Source organism: Amphiura filiformis, chromosome 10 (genome assembly GCF_039555335.1).
Source record: "Amphiura filiformis chromosome 10, Afil_fr2py, whole genome shotgun sequence".
In the NCBI taxonomy this organism is placed as follows: domain Eukaryota; kingdom Metazoa; phylum Echinodermata; class Ophiuroidea; order Amphilepidida; family Amphiuridae; genus Amphiura; species Amphiura filiformis.
The window spans coordinates 35,027,161-35,044,090 of record NC_092637.1 but is presented as its reverse complement, the minus strand read 5'-3'; the positions used below and the strand labels follow the sequence as shown (position 1 = coordinate 35,044,090).

At 36.2% G+C, this 16,930-nt stretch overlaps 1 protein-coding gene across 1 annotated transcript in view; it reads right to left on the bottom strand.

Annotated features, from left to right (window-relative positions):
- Positions 1–16,284, bottom strand: part of LOC140162786 (integrin beta-1-B-like) — a 32,228-nt gene extending 15,944 nt beyond the window's left edge. Inside the window, exons 1-8 of the mRNA XM_072186085.1 lie at positions 15,671–16,284; positions 13,569–13,648; positions 7,619–7,711; positions 4,834–4,921; positions 4,114–4,245; positions 3,309–3,405; positions 2,730–2,838; positions 1,114–1,200 (exon numbers count right to left, since the gene is read on the bottom strand). Coding sequence (XP_072042186.1) covers positions 1,114–1,200; positions 2,730–2,838; positions 3,309–3,405; positions 4,114–4,245; positions 4,834–4,921; positions 7,619–7,711; positions 13,569–13,648; positions 15,671–15,740 — 756 coding nt within the window. The 5' untranslated portion in view covers positions 15,741–16,284. The remainder of the gene's footprint in view (positions 1–1,113; positions 1,201–2,729; positions 2,839–3,308; positions 3,406–4,113; positions 4,246–4,833; positions 4,922–7,618; positions 7,712–13,568; positions 13,649–15,670) is intronic.
- Between the last annotated feature and the right edge of the window lie 646 nt (positions 16,285–16,930).

Here is a 16,930-nt window from a genome sequence, read left to right as displayed (position 1 = left end):
AGTATACTGGAAGAGTATAGTAGGTGCATATATGTTTTTCAATAGAACATGTCATTGGTTGTGTCTGGTTGGTAAGAAATGGGGTTGGGAGAAGGAGAGGGGGGCATTGGAAGTGGACAGGGTATGCAGTGGCGGTAGCCAAGTGGAGGGACAGCTCCTTCATAGGATATCTTGTCCTCACACTTGACCTCCCCAGTTGGATGCTGGCCGCGATGATATTATACGTTTTAGGCCTATTTTACCCATATTTGTCAATAATATTTTCCCTTGAAAGTCGCCTCCTCACGCCCTCCTAAAAGAAAAACATTGACTACGCCATTAAGGAGGAGGCAACTGGAGTGCCATGTAATTGGAATGGGGTATCGTAAGAGGGGATAAAGTTTGAGAGAGCGAGGATAAATGGAGGGGAAAGGGAGGGGAGATTATGGAGAAGGGAGGGGAGGGGAAACAGGGGAAGGTGAGAAGGAGGGAAAGAAAGAAGAAACTGGTGTTTCATTACACTTTGTATTGTCAAATGGATATATGAAATCGACAAAGATAAGCCAGCACACATAAAAACGTTTTAAAAACTGTTTAAATGATACATGCATGACATGGGTGACTTTGAGAAATATTTGTTTAAAATGTTCCTCTGGTAAAATAATTTTGAAAAATGTAATCAATATATGTTATCGGTTGCCATAGAATGTGGCTACTTGCAGCAAGCAGTGGCACAATCAGGTCCCCTACTGTAAAAATCCGACCAGCCAAATTTGCACGCTACAAAGCCTGAAAAATAAGATCCCGCGAATCACAAATTGACACACGTATGGGAGCTGCCATAGGGCGCTAACGGGTGCTAACGGCAACGCGGGGGTCGCCGGGGTACTAACGAACGCGTCGCCAGCACAAGCGTCCCACGCGATCAATAACGCGTATAGGGTGCATTCAAGTGCGCCGTACGCGACCGGTAGTTCCTGATACCCGATGACAGGGTCAATGGCCGCTTCCACGCAGTAACATACTTCTGAACTTGCTGTCAGGGCCCTGGTACAATAATAAAAAGTAGGCATACATTTTGCACAAGCCCACAAGATCGCATGATGTTTACATAAAATAATTTTACGAACCTACCTTACAAACAGCAATCTGCATAAGTGCGTCCATACCTCCTTCCGGTCTTGTTATACTTGAAGAATAGTTCGCTAGTCTAACCATTTCCTGGATTTTGTGATAAAAAATATTTTTATTTCAATTAAATTCCGTAACGGTATTAAAGGGGCATTTCGTGATCCACAGCCTCATCCCCCCACTTTTCTAATATAATGTTTATGTACAAAATATTTCTTGCAGATTAATTCGTTTAGCAAAGATATCGTGAAATTTGAATTTCGTTCTGGTGCACCAGAACGAAATTACAACGCATTGTCTATGGAGCAGTGTAAAACACATAATACACATGCATAACTCGCGAACGCAAAATCGGAATCAACTGAAATTTTGGGAATAGGTTTTTTTCGTGGATATCTAATGAAAAATGACATAAATAGAGGATGCTAGGATCACGAGATACCCCTTTAATCAAATGTTATCATTTTACTCGAATATGGCATCTAGCATATGATATTGTATGTGTTTCTTGCTATTAATTACTGTTCATCCCTCAAGTTTTGGTACAAAAGTCCAGTATTAGGATTTTTGTGTGTATAAACGATTTTTAGTCACTAACATGGGGAGGTTTTTTTTTTCATTTTCAAGAAGCTTGTCTTGTATAAATCACTGTGCATTTGTTTTAGAAGTCACATTCGCCAAAAAACAACACCAAACCAAACAAAAACTTCACATTTCAGTGTATCTTCGAAGTGATTGAAAGTGCCCACCGTGTTGTCTTGAAGGGTGTACAGGTTTAACTCTCATTCGGATTCTCGGAATCAGATACAGAATCTGAACTGTATCTATTGTTATGCAAGAAGGTACGCGTGGTACCGAAAATTTGCTAAAGTATACTGTTTCGTTTTATTGTTATGCAATATATGCCTATTACCTTGTGGGAAAGAATTTCGTTACACACTGACTTCCGGTAGAGAAATCCAACATATGCTTTGTATTTGAACATCAAAATTTTAAATCGTATTGAAATGAAAGAAATTGCCGCCTATTTACAAAATGGCGTTTTAATTTTTAGCAGCACAAGGGGAGGGATGACAAAATAGCATTGTCAATCAAATTTGAGACACAGAAGGAAACCAAAACCAAAATCGGAAGTAACATAAATATGTTGTTTAATGGGAGCATTTATTAGTTTTTCAAACAAAACATCATGTATAACTAAATTTTAGGCTTAACCCGCTAAAGGTGATATCGTGCTAATGTAAACAGATGCTTTTGAGTCGTTCTCAACTTTAATTTCCCCTCTTTTACAAAATTATTCACTTTTATAGTATTTTTTAAAGCTTTTTCGGATATAAAATGTATGTATTAATGCCAAAATTGGTGGCGCTATTTAGTTACTGGACATTACCCTTTCAAGCTTTTAATACAAATAATTTTTTCCTTGCTGCTTGTTTCACCTATTCCAGCTGTTTTAATGGCGGTATTAATCACCTAACCCTTGCAAATAAAGAAATATGATTTACGATAAATAGCGCCATCTATAGTTTGCATTTAGTTAATAATGAAGCCAATTCTATATACATCAAACAGCCGTGAAATAACTGAAAACTTGAAAAGACTTTATCGAATTGACTTACAGGAAATTGGTCCAAATCAGTAGTTAAACTGAGACTGTTCCTGACGCCATAGGCTGGGGCACATGTGTATACTGGAGGTAGATCAGGGGGGTTACACGACTCTTCCAACCTTTTGGTAAAAGTGAAATTGAGACAAGTCATTTAAAAATACTTAAAAAAAAACTTATGGACGATACTCTACAAAATGACGAAGATGATGAATGTTGATGATAAGGACGATGGTAATTTATCCTTCAATGAAGTTTTCACACTGAACTAGTTTTCATGATTTATTACATGAAGGAGTAACCACAATTTAACATGCTCACAATGTTCATCACTTTCTACCGTGATTTCTCGAATATTCATGTGAACGGTTTAGTAATTCTTGAAATTGAAATAAATAAAACGATGATGATATTACAAGTTTCGGCGTCGAGCAATTAATAAAGCAGGAAACAAGATAAGTGAGCCTGTCGGGAATTGAACCTAGGACCCCAGTTGTACGAGACATGCGCCATAACCACTTGGCCACGAGAGCAGGTTCACCGTTTTTCATGAACAAAAGGAAACAAAAGAAAATAGGAAGAGTTCACTCACTCTGTAGGATCCGTGTACACGTATGGATAAATCTCCTTATCAACAAATGACCCAAACCCCATTTGAACGTCACTTGATAGTTTCTGTAATTCACGTGCTGAAAAAAGAAGAAGAAATAAAACCAACACCACACACTTCGACCTAAATAATTTGAACTGTTAAACCCACGCAAGGAAAATGAACTGTGGCATAATGAACTAACATGAAAAAGTAAACCATTAAGGAGTTAAATTTCATTTTGACAATTATCTATTGGCATTAAGGCGTGGGGTATGGGCGAACTTGAAGTATAGGTATCTGGAAAGAGGAAGCAACGAGTTACCCCAAATCACAGCAGCAGGCAGTGACTGGGCCGCCAAGTGCGAATATGTATTTATTTTGGAAGTTTCGTGTTTGTTTTAAATTTTGGGGCGTTTTTCCAAAACTTGATATTTTGATGATATTTCAAAAAATGGGACATGCCAAAGACAACTCTTTGGGCACATATGTTGTAATTGTTATTGCAGTTTCTTTCCACATACCTACGTTACCATTCGGTTTGGCGATTTCCTAATATTATATAATTATTTTGTGACTGCAATTTGGCGTTTTCAATGCATTTTAAGTTTATCATGAAATTAACGCGAATATCTAGTCACTAAAATGCTAAATTATATCCTTACTATATCACTTCCGGTCCTTCACTTGCATAGTAGGCTATTATTAGCACACCTATCACGGATAATACCCTTATGTTTCCTTTCTCTTGAGGTCGGTGGCTTATTTTTTCACCTTTAAATAGTTAACAACTCCCCTGAAAACCTACCTAGAACTGAGCCCAGGTTTCGCAGATTTTTCAGATCGTCTACCATAGATTTACTGAGATCCATGAGGTAATACAAATCCAATGGGTAATCCTCAGCAGGACGCACCAATAGGGTGATTCGTTGTGTCTCCCCTAAACAGGAATAAATGAATATTAAAAAACCACTATAATACCAAACCGTGGGCTACATGCTGCATATCATATAGGTACATTAATACAGTGGAACACAGGGCAAAATGTCCATGGGGCAAAAGTTATACCGCCGACCAGCCGAATGGCTGCCGGGTACATTATTACCAACACAAGCATGTAACTGTTTTTCCCACCTTGGTCTGGGGCGGACATTTTAAAAATGAATTTAGAAGAGCAGCAACGACACCACTTGCATTACATTCCAGATTTTAAATCTACATCATATGCAAAATTTGAGGAAAAATGAACGAGTCCATTTTATTTTAGGGCCATTTGTCTATAACTGGTCTTTACATGTAGCCCTATGGAGAGAGTGCCCGTTATAACCCCCATTTTAGGAACAAAAATATGATTAAAAAAAAAACCCGTGCGAATTTTCTAAAATTTTCAGAGTATGTAGTATGAACATGTAGAAATATAATCAAAAAGTTGTCCTACCTGCTCCTCTCCGAAAAAATAAAAAGTCCTATACCTCAATGATAATGAAACCTAGCTGATACCCTTTATACAAACATGTCCTCTCCTTACCTTTTCTTAATTTAAGCTTGATGTGTTGAGGTTGCACTTGAACTGTCTTATTTATAGGCGAAGTATCTGCATCTCCAAGAGGTTCATCCTAAAAACATAAATCAGTCATTTCAAAGAGCATGAACAAAATGTGTATTCCCGAGAGGAATCTTGCCGGTGAATGCTATTCCGACTCTTAAATCATTCATTCGCGATATCAATATTACAAATTCGCAATGCATTGTCTGACTTATCGGGAAATTTCCTTTAATAATTAATTATTCAATTATTAATGCATTGTTATCATATTGAAAATACTTTGAATAAATTTTAGTAAAGCATTTTTTACCAAAAAGAGGTCAGAGTTCAGGTGTACCTAAAATATGCCAACCCGTCCTAAAATGCATTAGTAATTTGTATTGTTAAACCATTTTATGGTTTAAATATCGTTTGCATATTAAGCGATTTTTTTTTCTGGAAAGAAATAACATTTCGGAATTAAACTTAATTGGTGAAAATAAGCTATTATGATTTCCAATTAACAATTTTCTGCAAAAAACTACACTCGGAAATAACCATCTTGAAAATCAGTTTCAGTTTATCTAACATAGCAACAGAGTGAAATAAGTGTTTGATCTGAAACTGTGTAAAGCATACACATGATACAGAGCAATTAAAGCTGGAAATAAATTGCCACCCAATGGTAAATTGCCATTTTATGACTTCTCACAAATCGATTTGTTCGTAAATTTAAAAACATTACCAGAAATAAAACCTGCCAAGAGGCCTCTACATAGATTGTAATCTTTTTTGAATATTAAATCTTACAACCATATCTAGCCACTATCTTTCCTAAGTTTCGGGAAACAAATGTTTTTAGGAAACGACATATCAATATCCCAATCTAAACTAAAACTAATATGCACTGAAATGGCAAGATTGTTTCTGTTGTGTGTTACAACATACAGGGTGTAACAATAAAATTTGTACAATTACATTTTGACTTCTCACGCAAAAACTAAAAGAGTTATGGCACAAATTTTATATGCTATTTGATCAGTGATATCTTGGCTTGGGTTCAAAAGTTATGTCCAATTAATTAAATCGTCCAGAAAACGTGTTGGGCCACTTTTGCTATGTTTGGGCATATCAAGTTTGAACCGCATAGAAATACTTATCGTGCATTAAAGAACTGACACAAACGAATTATAAGTGATGTTTCTTTATATAATTAACATGAACTTAATACTAGTAATAATAATACGATATTTCTTTAAAATCTATAAATGAAGTCATGAAATTTCTTTCAAATTAAAATAAAGTACATTAATTTCTCATATTCCTGAGATATCATTGATTAAACCTTATAAAGTTTTTGCATCCATTAGTACAAAACAATGAACTTTTGAAATTAAGTTCAGCTGGGCTTCTAGCTGTTCTGGGGCGACCACTATTGCCAGCATTTCTGTTAACAAATTCTACATACTTCTCACAGTTATATGTAATTGTAAGCTTTGATGGAAGATGTGAGTTTGGAAAATGAGCTATAAACAATCTTATGGTTTCTGCTTGACTCCATGTGCTACCGAATGTCACAACCATAAAAATACGGTCTTCTAACGTGAATTGGGATAGAAGTTGCTGAGTTGCAGCCACGTTTTCTAGTAAATGAGGTTGTTATGTCAGTGCTTAGTTGTAACTTTCAAAAACTCAAGGATTATGTAATCATTTTACCACTTCGAATACCCCATTGTTTGAAACTACCTAAGAGCACCGTCCAACTGGTCTATGGTTCAACTCTATTCAGTCACTTTTGTAACACTTAGACAAAAGTGGCCCAAGCGGTTTTAAGACTAGGTTACATAATTGGCCATATCTTCACTTGTATGCCATCAATTTTATTGGGTCAAAGCTTATCTGGTGGCTAAAGAAATTATCTTGATAGCCATATAAATATCAAACCAAAAATTAAGCGGCATACTTGTGTCATTCTATTTTCAAAACTGTACAAATTTTATTGTTACACCCTGTATATATACGGAGACTAGTGCAAATGCTACTTGTTAATCATAATAATTCACAAGCTGAAATAACATCCAAACTAAACATCTCAAAAGAAATAAGTCCCCCTCTGAACATGTCGTCATAACATCGTAAGGTTTCATTTTGTACCAACAAAACTAACTTTGAAATAATTATATGACTGTTTACTAATTGCTGTGTGAAAATGAGAGATTTCCATGACTTCAGGGCTGAAGTCACAAAGTAGGCCTATGCTTGTCACAAAAGTTGATTCATGGCTTGTTACTAATGGAAAACCCCATGTGTTTGAGTGCAGTTTAAAATCCTCACCAAGTGAACATTTACTGTAATGTGTATCGATTCTTGATCATTCAGCCATGCAAATCCCCTTGGTGCAGAGTTCAGCACAGTGAGTTGTAAGATGGTCAGTTCCATTCCTTGTCCCAATACGCCTTGCAGTTAACAAGCATAGGCCTACTTTGTGACTTTTGGAAAGGGCACTTTTGTCTTCAATTTAGGCTCATTCAGCCCTGAAGTCATGGAAATCTCTCATTTTCACACAGCACTTAGTAAACAGTCATATAATTATTTCAAAGTTAGTTTTGTTGGCACAAAACGAAACTTTACGATGTTATGACGACATGTTCAGAGGGGGACTTATTTCTTTTGAGGTGTTTAGTATGTTTTCCCAGCCACAATGTTTGTCTCCATTTTACTTGATAATGTTACCCATTACTTAATAATGATCAATTTGTGTGTGTATTAACTTGTTATGATCACTGACCTTGATAACTTCGTATGAGCCTCGTGGATTGGTAACATTTAAACACCCACTAGTGATAAGACTGTCCTCCAAATCACATCTTATGTTAAAGACCTATATAGTAATAACAAAGAAAAATAAAGAACAATGTGATTTATCAAACATAAAAACACTGATTAGGCATTCGAATTGGTAAAAACAAAATAATCGGAAATGTGAGGTCACAAATGATTGACGTAACACTTGAACGATTGGAATCTATAATTTCGCGTAAGTTCCAGTAAGTACAGTGATATCGTATTTTGAATAAAGAAACAGCGTCCCATAAAGGCGCTGCGTATATTTCGAGCATATGATCAAAATACGAGGGGCGGTCAATAAGTTCGTAGAACAAGGTACTTGAAAGAGTACTAGCCAAATTCTTTCTATCTCTCTCTTTAGCATGGTCACTACATACCTTAATGTGGTAACTGGACATTTCATCCCCTCGCATTTTCATCCCCTGGACATTTCATCCCCTCGCATTTTCATCCCCCTGGACATTTCATCCCCTCATATTAAAACGCTATTGTAGCGTTCTTTGAGCGTGACAGTAAAAAGATTGCATATGAATATAATAATTGCTTAATGTACCCATCGCAATTTTCCTTGAAACCTTGAAGTCTTCCGAAAGCTCCATGAGCCACTCTTCAGTGAAGGCTCACCAGCATTGATCACCAGCAAACCTGATATTATGAAGGTAGGACTTAAAATTCTAAAATAGGTTTCACTAACTGGAGGTCATGCCTGAACCACAATATGGTTACTTTAATTAACTGACCCCTCTGTCGTGAATGGCAGCTTGACAAACTAAGAATAGCGTACAGGACACAATCCGAGAACAGCCACATTCCTACCATCAACCTTCTTCACATGATGGCTTGCCCCAATTTTGCTATCGAAATTGTATGATATACCCCTATGATTGTACTTTCATTTGGCAAATGATCTGTCATCAAGACTATCCTTGGATCTCAGAAACAGCGATGAAGACCTTGAACTACGGTGACCGAGTGATGATCTTCTTAGGGGTGTGAGATCCAGGTGCTTCCACTAAATTCACTCATAATTCCAGTGATTAATGTATGCCTTATCACCTTTAGTCACATATAGATTAAACTTGCCTTGGTCCTCATTCTAAGTATATAGAAGGTGTGGACCTGAATATGTCAACTGGTATCAATTTTGTGCATGAAGATTCCGGGACCCCATCTAGAAGACACCCTGGAATACCCAAATGTTAATGGATTAATATAGAAAACACATTCATCAGAGTTGTCATATTTTGTGGCTATCTCATCTTTCTTATTTGGCTCTTTATTCATTATCAATGCCACTGTACCAGCGCGTATATCATTAGTGGTGACGTCAGCAAGTCTTTTGGACCTTGGATGATCTTCAAGGACGCTCATTCCATTCATGAACTCTAAGAACCATTTCGTTGCTGTTGAATACCAAGGACTTCATTACCATTTACAACAACTCTACATTGTTAAAGTTTATTCGAGTTTTCACCACCTTCGGGAGTAATTTCCATGATGGCCCTGTATTCACTTCTGGAAGTACCTGTGAATTCATGGAGGTAGGCTTCCTCTGAAGAGTGTCCTGCCCATATACAGCGATGCACAAACATATAATATCTTTGCAGTAATGTTTTGAAGGAACAAGCTTTCAAATGAGACCAAATTCAATACCGTGCGACAAAGTAGCATACCGAGTTCTACGAACTTTTTGACCGGCCCTCGTAATTGACAATCGGTCATTTCAAGTTTTCGGATTGGTTTTGGTTTTTGTCCACGTGGTTTCATATTATCCTGCCCAAGCTATTGACTGACATTATTACCGATACCTTTGTCTGTACCCTTTGTTAGAAACTTAAAACCTTTAGACAGCAGTTTCGAATTTCATTTCAGTTTTGTTATATAATCGTGTGACCACAGAATCTCTTGGTTTGAAGTTACCTGATCAAAGTATACAAAAGAAGTGTTTAAATAGTTTCGCAGTGCAGTGCAATATTCACGAGCAGCGAAATCGAACGAGTCAATCTACATTTGAAAGCGTAGTTTAGATAGTCAAATAATCCTAGGATTATATCCATGTGAAAAAACATGCATTACAACAAGTTGCAATACACCGACTGACGAACTTTAAGGTTACACTAAGAAACGTATAAAAAACGTATAAAAGACGTATAAAGTTGTTCTCTAAAACAGAGTTTTCTCAGTAACCAGATATCGCAGCGAGTGAAATGTTGGTGCATTGATGTAGCTTAACATTTTCTTTGTGTGTTTATACAAATTTTAAGAATAAGTTTGAAAATCATTCGTTTAAAGCCTTTTTTCGCACCATGTTCACAAGATCAAAAACGCGTTCCATGACGTTTTTTTTTCAAATGTGCGCCCCGTATAAAACCACGCCGAGTGATTGTTTTCTTCTTTCTTGTATTCTACTACAAATCGATCAAAGAAATAATGTTGCCATGGGGAAGAACCAAATACAGTACCGATTAAATCTTAAAAGCCCATTTTTAGGGAACATTTTCGAGAATCTTGCTTGAGAAAACACTGCTTTTTTTTACATTATCGATATCTTGATTGTTGAACGTTAATTTTGACATCTAACTACCAACATTATTTCTCAACTGTCTGTCGATTACTCTACCACTTGATTTTCATTCCTAATTGAAGCTACTTTTGAAAAAAAAACGATTTTTTTTCGTCATCGATGCGTCCGACTTTGCGGAGGAATGCGCTTGTTTATCATAACAGCCTGCATGCACTATTGATCATGTAGTCAGTTTGAGACCAATAGAATTCGTAAGCTGCTTCGGTGGCGCAATCGACTAGCGCGCTTGGCTGATAATCTCCTCGAATCTATGTAATTGTTTTGAGCTGGTCAACTAGTACGGGTTCGACTTTCGAGTCCCTGTGTGATCTAATTCTATTTTTTTTTCCTTTTTTTTTCCTTTCTCTTTTTCTGTCTTCTTTCTTGTTCGTTTATTTCTTTCTGACTGCAGTGATTGATTGTTTTTGCCGGTTTTTTTTATTATTGTATAATTCATTAATAGGCCGACTAGTCTAAATATATTGTATATATTGCATAATCAGGGTAGGCCTACTAGGCCTATTACTAGTCTATAGCGGCATTGATTTATTTCACGACATATATCATCTGAGGATAATATTTAAAAAAATTAAAATTTATAAAATACCATAGAAAAATGGCAGAAACCGGCTTCCCCCACCCGGCAGCCCCTATCATGGTTGCGCCCTCCCTCCCTATCTCTGCAACATAGGATGACTCACGTGCCACGGTTTCATAGGTTCGTGGTCATTTTGCATGTAGATTTATACGCTTGAGTTCATTTTTTTTCTGCATGGCTGTTTCTATTATTAACTTACGCCCCTCTGGAATCAAGCCTTGAAAATCCATTGTATTTAACCTTAATGAGCTATGACATCATCACCCAATTTATATCTCGCCGTGATTTAATAGTGTATTTACTATGCAAATAACCACTTTCCGTGGTCCACAGTGTAATGGGAACTAACCCTTTGTTATGCTAAATAGCTTTCCCAATTTTACATGGTGAAGGCCACACTCGCCATACCTCAGTAAACATCAAAAGAGGAGCTAGCTGTTTTCCGTGTGTGGGAATTTCTATCTTATATTTCTGTGTATAATATTCGTGTATTTGCCAAATGCCAAATATGGGCATTCTGACCAATATTTATGATTATTATGTTTTGATGGATCCAAGTTGTGATAATATTGGATCCAAAACATAATAATGATAAAATTGATGCTTTACGCTCAATATTTATTGGTCTCGCTATGAGTTGTAAAATATTTGGACTCGACTACGTCTCGTCCAATATTTTAAAACTCATAGCTCGACCAATAAATATGGGCTCAACCGATCCAATTTTATATCAATATTGCAAGGTACCTATAGGAAAAATAGTCGGACGGTGTCCAAATTTGGCTAGAATATGCCCGATAGTCGATACATTCGAGTGACTTTGATATTTTTTATGAATGAACTGTAGTATGAATGGCAACAAGCCGTCATCCACATCCACATTCACTACAAAACACTGAAATGCTTGGTTGAAATTGCATCAGGTGCCTGTATCTGTTTTTTAATTTTTTAATTTTGTTGCATGTATATGAAGATAACATATTCAAATCAATATTAATTGTGATATTTTGGCCTAAATACATTTGTTACGGCAAAGATGCGGCTTTCGAAAACAGTGGATACGTGCAATTGGCCTATACCCGTGAGTATGTGATTATTACGTAGTCAATTCACCACACATGGGTGAATGGGAGATGTCCTCTAACTTTTTCTAATGGGTTTCAGTTTTACAGATCTGATACGATAGAAAATAGAAAAAAATATTGTGAAACTTATTTTACATGCCAACATTTCAATAGATAATAAACAATAGTGCAGGAAGTGAACAGCTGTACATCATTCTCTGAGAGAAACATATGATACGATACCATTTTGAACAATGCAACTTTTGCTTCATTTCATTTCATTTCTTCCTTTCCTCATACCTCTTTCACTTTTACATCTTTTGTCTTCATTGTAAATTTAGAGTTTCTTAACTTTTTCACTTCCTCATGTACTTTCTTTCAAACTTTCAGATTTCTTTTTAATAGGCATAAGCTAAACAGCCTGAAAATGCCCCGGGTGCTGTTTCAGAAAGCTTAGGGGAGTGTTTTATTTTAAGCTGCCCATCCTCCTGAGCATTTTGACATGTTTAAAAAAATCGGTTGAAATATGAGATGGTGCGGGCCAAAAAACGACATAGAAGAGGATTCGTTTTTGACCCCCCTCCTCTTTTACACTCTTTTGAATATTTTGATAATTGTCTATATTGTGTGATGATTTTAATGATAATTGACATACATGTAGTTGGGGACCACTGGACCCATTTATGCAATTTGTACCAGAATTGTATCTTATATTGTGAGTTCAAGCTCCAATTTAGGATGCGAGGGCGCTGTTCAGCCTAAAAGCTGTTACGCATACACCCTTATTAAAATGTTGTTCTTTTTATGACCAAGTGAAAGTTATTTATAATTAAGAGAATCAACTCAAGTTTGAACTTCCTAGCTTATATTGTTTTTGCGGGGCTCAGTCGGCACACCTCCTCCCTGGGTACAAAAACTAGTTGCCGTTTTGGCTTCTGTTTTGGTCATGCTGCTGTACTAGGCCTACTACACATTCGGTTTGAAAAACGGTAAATTGGACCTTCGTTTTTTAAATTGTCCGACTTACCAGGGAAGCACTCCCTTCAGCCAACCTCTGCGTATGGATTTAAAAAATAGTGGCCGTTTTGGCATCTGTTTTGGACATGCTCCCGTAAACGTTTTGTTTAAAGCAAAATAGTGTAAAATGGTGCATGAACGAAATGGCTTGGGCCTTATTTACCTAAATGAGGGGCACATTCCTGATCCCCCCCCCTACACATGTGTCGCACCCCGAGCCACAGTACTCCACGACCATATTACGCATTTCATGATCTTTACTTGGTTGCCGATCTGTAATAGGCTCTTGAAAAGGAATGAGTTTTCATTATATATATATAATAATTTATGTGAAATATGGAAAATTCTTAAACACTTGAGAACGTTCCTGCAATCTTATTGGTTCTTACCCGTGCGATATGACACGATATCACACGGGTCAGCGCGTGTGCATCGACGCAATACGCGTACTCGCTATTTGAACCAACCGATTGGCGTAAAACAACTCGGCTTCGCCTCGTTGTTTTACTTAAAATAATGATGTCGCCCGTGTTATATGAGACGATAGATGCACTCCAGCGGCTAAAAACAATACCTTTATTCTCTAATTATCATGACATTCAAGTCAGTGATGTTTGTTCATACTTTCTTATCTTCTGAGCATACTTACGTCATCTGTACACCATGCGCATGCGGGGTCACGTTTTAAACACTCCTTGCAGTTTCTTGCAGCATTACAGGAGGTTTGATCTGGTAATTATAATAAAAACAATTATTATTATTATAAAAGTAATAATAATAATAATAACAACAACAACAACAACAACAACAACAACAACAACAACAACAACAATAATAATAATAATAATAATAATAATAATAATAATAACAATAACACTAATAATAATAATAATAATAATAATAATAATAATAATAATAATAATAATAATAATAATGATAATAGTAATAATAAAATGAAAATAGTAATAAAATAATGAGTGTTTTTAGCAACAGTTTATTAAATAAAAATATGACTATATTCAAAACTTGTTTCTTAAAACTTGGTCACTTTTCAATGTCGATTTTTTTTAAACAACCAGTGCTTTTTTTTTTTTTTTTTTTTTTTTTTTTTTCGTATTTTATTATACTTTTTTCCTTGGACATATTGCGACAATGCAATATATTTTTAGTTCCCAAAGCAAGATGCTGGAAAAAATCCATGATGCAGTTTAGATAAAATAAGTTTATAGCAACTTTAAAAAGTTAATATAAATAGTGAACCAAAGATAAAAACTATAAACCAATAGAATTTCATAACAGTGATATGATTTGAAAATTATGCCAACGATCTGCATGTATATGATGTGGAATGTACCTATAAGTTAACATTTGTATAAAAAGGGGAAATCAAAATTTCTGGTTGCACAATGCAGTATTAGTATTACAGGTATTCAACGATCAAGACAGTTGACAAAATTATGCAAGTTGCACTGTGGGTAAAACATGACCAAATGGCATTATGGGTATATAATACCCCAACCAGTGCTTTTTCATGTACATGCAGGTATTTTGATGAATGATATGCAGACATTAAAAGTCGTGTGAGAGCAGATTTATATATTTGGATATTTAAATGTTTTGACATATCCATAACTTAAATACCCGGAATATTAAGATGACATTGAAACATAATTCCAAAGCACTTGCAGTTTAATGTTTAAAATACATATCACACCGGCTTCATGACAGTCTTGCTCAGTTATGATGCATTTTTATCAAGACTGATGTATTAGTTTTCTCTTCAAATTTACTATTGTTATTTAGGGGTTGTGCAATAATACGTACTCCGGTGTGGTTAATTTTCAAAATAGTCTGCCAAATATCGCTCGCTATCCCTTTCCCCTTTTATTGCGCCAACAAATCTTTACGCCACCTTCCGACGACGTGACAAAATATCTTTGCCTCCCCCATGACACATGGCCATGTTTGGGGAATCCCGATTTAAAACCTTAAATTGTCTAATTATATCGGAACGGTCTAATACAATCGTACATGACACACACGAATTAATTATTTACATTGGACTTTGGACCCGGGACTTTAGATTTTCCTTTGTAAATATACACTTAAGTAACGCGCTTATAGGCCTACTTCCTATCGGCCATTTTCGAAATGAATGTATCTTTAATACAAAGAGTCCACAAGCATGCTACTACAGACTTAACATGACATCTATACACCTTGAATTATTGACTATTTCAACCAAATATCCATCAATTTTACTTTCGAATATTATCCGACAAAGGGGGGGGGGGTTCAGGCAAACTGAAATGAGCCGATTTCTTATGTTTTGTATAAAGGGTTTTGTAATATAAGGGTTCATTTTGGAAATAAAAGATTATTCTGTGGAATTTCATCAACATTTGACCCACTTAAATGCTTAGTAAAAAGGTCACAGCTCAACAGTTGAGTAAAAAATTACTCAACATTGAGCTCATTTAGGTCACAACTCACCAAATGAGTAAAAAATTACTAATGTTGAGTAATTTTCTCAATGTTGAGTAATTTTTTACTCATTTGTTGAGTTGTGACCTAATATGAGCACAATGTTGAGTTATTTTTTACTCACCTGTTGAGCTGTGACCTTTTTACTCAGTGTTTAGTAAACTATTTTTTAGAGTGTATGCAGTGTGTGTATATTACATAATTACAATGTGCCTCAAAATGTGTGTTTAATACAACTTCGCTTGTTCAAAGTCAATTCAAACTTACTTTGGCAAGATGACAGCGTCACGTGAACAATAACAACAAATAAAAACAACGCAAGATGATCACGATTCATGTTCAGGTTAGACGATAAAATCCCGTATAGAATAATAATTGCACAGTATTAATTAATCAGGGTTGCTTAGCGGCACTTCAAAATTGTCTTCATGCAGATCCAACTTTTTAAGTTCAACTCCTCATTGACGTACTTCAAGTATCGAGTTTTCAGACGTACTCAAAGACGTGCTAATTACTGAAAGTGTAGGGAAATGTCGATTGGAAGCTTTAATATGTAAATCACCAGGTTGCAACGATACCACTGCACTGTGTCATTTAAAGAAGATGTCGAACAAGAAAATGTTTTGAATTATATTTCCGTGTTAAGTTCCTGATGATTCCTATATATACGAATATAGGACTGGCGACTTTACGGGGATGCGTTTTCAGTAACATGAACAACTATTGGTGTGCGAGTGGCAGTGGAGTTGGAGATGATCTTCACAGCTAAAAATATCACATCAATACTATACAAAGATTTTGGTGAGCAGAAGTACAATAATTCACTGTCATAAACATAATCCAGAAGAAAAAATTGAATTTGATTCCTCCGTATTGCGTATACCCCTTTCCACTTGTAATAATAACAATGCATTTAACTAGATGCCACCATACCACTTATACGCCCGTATTTAGAAGATAACTCCTAGTATTTCAAGCCTTATAGACTAGGAGCCCAGACAATTTATTCAGCTCAGAAGAGACAAAAGGTTTGATGGTCTGATTATGTTAGTATAGGCCCAAGATTCAATATTCCATATTGCTGCCGGGTCACAGCCTGTACGTTCAGCCTGGGGTCACAAAATAGGGGCCAAAAATGCGTTTATTCAGCTCAAGAGAGACATGGACAAAACTTGTTGGATATCACTCCCAGGAGGATACTTTTCATGCCTATAGCAATGACAGCAACTTTGGCCTGTACGGGGGCCCGGACAGTAGCCCCAAAGGGGCCCGCCCATATGGTGTTATTCAGCTGAAGAGAGACAAGGATGAATCTTTTTGAAATGGAACTATTACACATTAGGGTGCACAAAAATACCAATGACAGCAACTTTTTCCTGTACGGGGGCCCAGACAGTAGCCTCAAAGGGCCCAATGTCCCATAACTGACTTATTCAGCTGAAGAGAGACATGGATGAATCTTTTTGCATTGGAATTATTACCCATTGGGATTTACAAAAATATCAATGACAGCAACTTTGGCCTGTA